General features: G+C 45.6%; 1 protein-coding gene across 1 annotated transcript in view; it reads right to left on the reverse strand.

The window, feature by feature from the left end:
- Positions 1 to 5,185, reverse strand: part of Tll1 (tolloid like 1) — a 199,261-nt gene extending 194,076 nt beyond the window's left edge. The window contains exon 1 of the mRNA XM_021170021.2: positions 4,421 to 5,185. Coding sequence (XP_021025680.1) covers positions 4,421 to 4,589 — 169 coding nt within the window. The 5' untranslated portion in view covers positions 4,590 to 5,185. The remainder of the gene's footprint in view (positions 1 to 4,420) is intronic.
- Between the last annotated feature and the right edge of the window lie 647 nt (positions 5,186 to 5,832).

Genomic DNA, 5,832 nt, shown 5'->3' on the forward strand with positions numbered 1-5,832 from the left:
AAGAGAAGAGAAGAGAAGAGAAGAGAAGAGAAGAGAAGAGAAGAGAAGAGAAGAGAAGAGAAGAGAAGAGAAGAGAAGGAAATAGGCTTTAGAAAAAAATGACTTGATCTAAGAAATTCATGGGGAAAGTAATTTATCTTTTCCAATTGCCACTAACTTCTACTTGTGAACCAAAACACCCACTGGCCCTCCAGAGAAGGGAGAAATAAGTGCTCACAGCAAATAAGACTAGAACGCAAGTATACAGAACATAATCTCCTATACAGCCATTAGGCAAACCTTATTTTGGCCCTAAGTTGGCTACACCAAAGGCAAAGTGAGAAATATGTATATATATATATATATACACACACTTAAGATCTGAGTCATGAAGACTAAGACAGAAGAGACTGGTTAAAGCAGCAAAGTCTGGAAGTGAGTTTTCAAACCAGAGTTTGGCAGCCCAGAGAGGTGCTGACTTCAAGGTAAATGTTTGGATATTTCAAATTGTTATGGAATAAAGTAGACGTGGAATTGGGCATCAAGCTCTGAAGTGCTGTACCTAAGAAGATGCCAGTATAGCCAGAAAATACACCACCAAGAACCACAAAAACAACTAACCTAGAAATGAAAAATCAGAAACCTGGAAAATTTTTTCTAAGACCTCAGGGACGTGGAAACCAGGGCCCTGGTCATGAGAAAAAGCAACAAGAAGCCCTTGGGGTGCCAAAAGCTTACTTTTTCATGACCGTGCCCACAGATGCTTTTCAAAGGGGAGGCTCAACCTCTCACCTCACTGACCTTTAAGAAACAGAAAAAGAACCATCTACTCATCTTCTGTATTATGAAAAGAACTGTTTCATACACTGCTTCCATGTGAATATAGAGGGGATAACACACTTTCTGACAAACACTATATTTCATTAGTCAGTCTTCAAGTGTCTACTCACCATGTAAACCCCTATTTAGTCAACCCCATATTTTCAGTGGTTTGAACATCCTTAATACCTTCTTAAATATAAAAAAAGAACAGTAAGGAAGAAGAAAAGAAGGAAAAGAGACAGGACAGAAGGGTAAAGAGAAAGGCAGGGAAGTGGGGAGAGAGGGAAGGAGGGAGGAAGACATGTTAGTCCAATTGTTTCATGGGTCTCTGCTTTTAAACATTGTTTCTGACACAAATCCAGCCCATAAGTTTGTAAACTGACACTTCACAGATGTTATTCTTCAGGTTAACACTTACTGGCGCAGCACTCTGAAAGGAGGCAGGTCATCACCTGCTTTAAGACAAGCTCCCCATGTCTCTGGTGACCCTTTATACTCCAGAGAGCTAGAGAGGAGCACCTGACTGTACATTCAGCGGAGCAGATGACCTTCCCTTATAAAGCAGTCAAGAGGTTGGGCAGGTATTCCTTAGTGTTATTCTATCTGCATCTCTGTGCAAATTCATTCACAGAAGAAAATACTCCTTCCATCCCCGCAGATTTCCTCTGTGAACACACTTGAAGTCATGGTATACTAAACCATGAATTTTCATTTATACTAGAAATGTCTCAATCAACTCAACTAAATGATTACAGGCTTTCAGAACTCTTACAGATAAATAACTGCACTCAACTTCATAAATATACTAAGGATGGAACAATTTTTAACAAATTATTGCTGAGAATAATTTTCCTTGGGTAGCATGGGTTTTTGTCGCTATCGTATTTAGAATAGAATTTTGTAGATGAGACTATGAACACCCTCTTGTTGAGTATGTACTAGATTCTTAAGATTGGATCTGGCAATATGACTCTGTAATTAATACTTTTAATCTCTGACATCCAGGATTTAAAGTAAATGAAATTAACTTCTGATATCAAAGTAATTTCCTCCAAATCAATCAGGATTACAATAAGACTTGGGCTTATTTCTTAGATTTGTGTTTGTTGTTTGTTTCTTTATGTTTCCAATAGAATGTCAGAAAGAAAAATTTAAAATGCAGCAGGAATGGCTTTCTGGAGTAACCTCATAAAGTCACTTGGTCTCTGTTTTCCTGTCTGTGCAGTGGGAAGATTAATTGACAAGCTCCAGCACACTGGAATGTCATGAACCTAGCTAGAACAATGGACTCAGCTAAGTTGCAAAATCATTAAAGCTGTTTGTCATATACCATCAAGCCACTGTGTACGAACAAGCAGGGCATATCAGAATGCTTCTTAGTGAACTTCAGAAAGGATTTACCTCTCAGTCCTGGACCAGGCCCTGGAATCCACTACAGCACAAAGACATACCAAAGGTCTTGCTTTTGTAGTTTTGTATGGCTGTGTTTCCCAAATGTGCTCTCTCTCTGTGTCTCTCTGTCTCTCTGTCTCTGTCTCTCTCTCTCTCCCTGTCTCTCTCTCTCTCTGTGTGTGTGTGTGTGTGTGTTTGTGTGTGTGTGTGTGTGTGTGTTATTTCAGAAACCTTCTTTTGACTGTTGCTTGGGATTTTGGTGTGCTCACATTTTTCATGTTATTTTAACTTTCATTTGTCTTGCACAGTACTAATAAAAGAGATAGTAAGATTTTTATCACTCTGTAGCCAGAGTGGTAAATTAAAACCTTTCATCTCAGTATGTTAAAGGTGGGGGAGAATACTTGGAAAGAGACCCCTGCATCTTCATACATCTTAGCCTACTACACAGGCCATTCTTCCCTTCTCAACAGATACAATAGACACATGCTCACAGACATACGCCTCCTCAAAGATAGGTAAGAAAAGCAATAATAATTCTAAGTTATTATTTCTATTTTTATTCAAAAATAATGCTAACTGAAGGGGAAATGAAAAGTCAATATTACTCAAGTTTTCTTTTTTTTTTTTTTTTCTTTTCTTTGGGTGTTTATTTGCAAAGAAAAATAAACACCCAGGGTTTGCATATGCTTGAACTCACAGTAGGGACACCTCACCTTGGTCTTCTTCCTTGATTGAATCTTTCACAGGAAAGATATCAAAATAGACAGTTCCTTTTACAACATTATAAATCTGGGACCTTGCCCATACCTTAAGACAAACCGGAGATTCACACATCCTTTGTTGCAGCATTACTACAAATACTCCACCTACCAAAAGTTGCATTCTAGTCACCACTATAGCCAGAAGAGACGCAATCAGTTAAAGAAGTCCCGGGAACATGGGGAAACTGTGTTTTGATAACAAGAGGGAATATGTCATCAAAGGTAAAAATTATCTAGGGAATGTGCAGGTTTTTCCTTCACTTGAGCACAGGTCTCCTTCATGCCCAGGAAGGGTTGCCTTACCTAGGGAAGGGGAATAAAAGCAGCCACAGATCTAACCAGTATTGGAATCTGGATACTCTTAGACCTATGGGCTATTTGGCCCACCCTTTCTCTGCCACCTAGTCTGGAATCCACACCTCTTGATGGAACAGACCAGATCGCGCCTGCCTTCAGTTTCTCAAGGACATTGTTATTTGGGCCTGTCACAGCAACCTCCCCAAAGTTAGTTGAGTCCCGGCTGAACTGAGATTGCCTCAGCCACAGTCCAACAGAATTTAGGACAGGGAATCCCCAAAACCTCCCTAATGCTTCAGCCAGTGTTGGGTCCTCTAGGACACTGCCCTCACGTGGTTCCGGAGAACCGCGAGTGGGGTTCCTACCGCAGGCGGGCAGAAGCTTTGAGCGGTTTAAATGAGGGACGCGTGGTGGCGCTGGCTCGTGGAAGCAGAGAGCTACACTCTGGTGTTCCCGGCCCCACGGGGTGAGCCCACGGGCTTCAGGGAGAGTCAGTGCCTCTGCAGCTCCGGAGAGTACTTCCAGGAAGACACAAATTTGAATGGGGTAGCAACTTGGTATAAATATTTTTAGATTTAACTTTAAATGGGAGAAAATAACTGGGATCTTATCTACAACTGAGTTCTTTTAAGGTTGTCACAACACCCTTCTGGTCTGGAACTCACACTTAAACTCTTGGTAAAACAAGGAGTGTCCAGAGGCAGCGATGCCATCTCCACCCACCTTTTGGAAAACTCTGCCCACTCGGATATGAACAAACTCTGGGAAACCTCGTCCTGGAACAGCGGAGGTCTTGTCCCTTCCTGGTGCATTGAACCCGCTGCGTGCTGGCATTTAAAACCCACAGAAGCCAGCTGTGTTTATGACTTGTTTAATTTCACAGGGGATGAGGGAGGGATCAGAAACTCCAGGACGGGACGTTTGCCTTAAGCTATGGGGGACCAGTGCTTGGCATCTGATCCTACTAGCACAGAACTCCAGGGAACTTGGGTCGCCGCGCAGGGTGGAGAGCGGGGAGGAAAAAGGAGAGGGAGAGAGGAGGGGCGACGACCGAGGGGCTGAGCAGGAGAGAAGGAAACAGGTGAGCTCCCATTGCCTCTTGGAGGAGATTCCAGCGTCTTGGTCCCCAGCAGCGCACCACAGTCCCAACTTAGACAGGCACTTACCAGCTTTGCACGGGTCCTTGTAATCTATAGGCTCCGTTTTGTCCTCTTCGTTCCCATCAAAAGTGTAATCATAATCGAGGCCAGCGCAGACCCACAGCTCCCGGGAGAAAACAATACCCGAGACCACCAACCACAGGAGCATCCTCTGGGAGAGCGCTTGCAAACCCATCCTCCTCCCCTAGAGGAAAAGGAGGGGACCAGACCCGGAGGGCCGCGTGGATATGCGGGGCTCTAGGGACAGTGTTCTTATCCCCACTGGGAAGCTCCTCGGAAAGACCTGAATGTTCAGGTGTCCGGAGACATGCGGATGTCTTCAGGACGCTAGAGAGGGCAAATGCTGCCTGTCTCCCCCGGATGCTGGGGAACTTGGCCGGGGGCCCGCGGGTGGGCGGAAGGCAGGTGAGGAGCTCGGCGCAGGGCAGCCGCAGCCAACCCGGCTCGGTCTAGGTCGTCCTTCCAGCGGCCGAACTTCCCGCGATCACGACCAGCCGCGGTAAGAGGCGCACGGCGGGCTCAGCTGCCGCCCGAGCTCCGGCTCCCGCGCCGCGCCCCCGCTGCTGTCAGGACCCCGCGGCCGAGAGCGAGCTGCAGCCGCCTGCGCCCGCCGCTGCCACCGCCGCCGCTCGGGGAAGAAGAATCCGGTCTGCACATCAGCACATCTGAACTGAAAGGGGAGACCGAGGAAGGGGGTGGGGGATAGGCATTTCTATGCCGCCAGACCTTAAAAGCCTGCCGAAGCTAGGGAAGCTCCCGACTGCCCGGAGAGCAAAGGGGTGTGAGGATTTGGAGTGCCTCTTTCCCCCCCTCTAGGCTGTCTTTTTACCCTCTTCCTAACTTGAAAAAAAAAAAAAATCTTCGCAGCATCTAACCCAATCACTCGCATCCTGCTTACTTATTCATACAATCAGGGTCAGGATCCGGGCCACAGCCTCCTCTCTGACTTCGTTTGATAGCCTTATACAAACAAACAGACAGGAGCGCGCTGACATTTCCATTTCTATTTTACTAAAGATAAAAAACCGAATGCATTCTGCATTTGCGTCCACGAACAGCAATTAATAGATGAGGTACGTGTCAGAGCAGAGCGCCAGACCGGGGGTGGCGCGAGGGATCGTGACAACTTCGCTGCAAATCTCTCTATCCTGCCCCCACCTCACCCCCAGATAAATAGGCGATGTGTGTTTCTTTCCCTTGCTGCTGTTTAACCTCTCTACCTCAAGAGTGGAAGAAAAAGTACCTGACCTTTCTCTGTTTGGGTAAGAAAACAGACATCTGTGCAAAGTCAGTCTCCTACCCAACAAAGTTTTACTAAGAACTAGAGAAATTAATTTAAAAAAAAAAAAAATCGAGTTCCAGATCGCACCAGCAGGAAACGCTAAGCCCTCGCTGATGGGCTGGAGCTGGGGCTCACG

Source organism: Mus caroli, chromosome 8 (assembly GCF_900094665.2).
Source record: "Mus caroli chromosome 8, CAROLI_EIJ_v1.1, whole genome shotgun sequence".
NCBI lineage: Eukaryota > Metazoa > Chordata > Mammalia > Rodentia > Muridae > Mus > Mus caroli.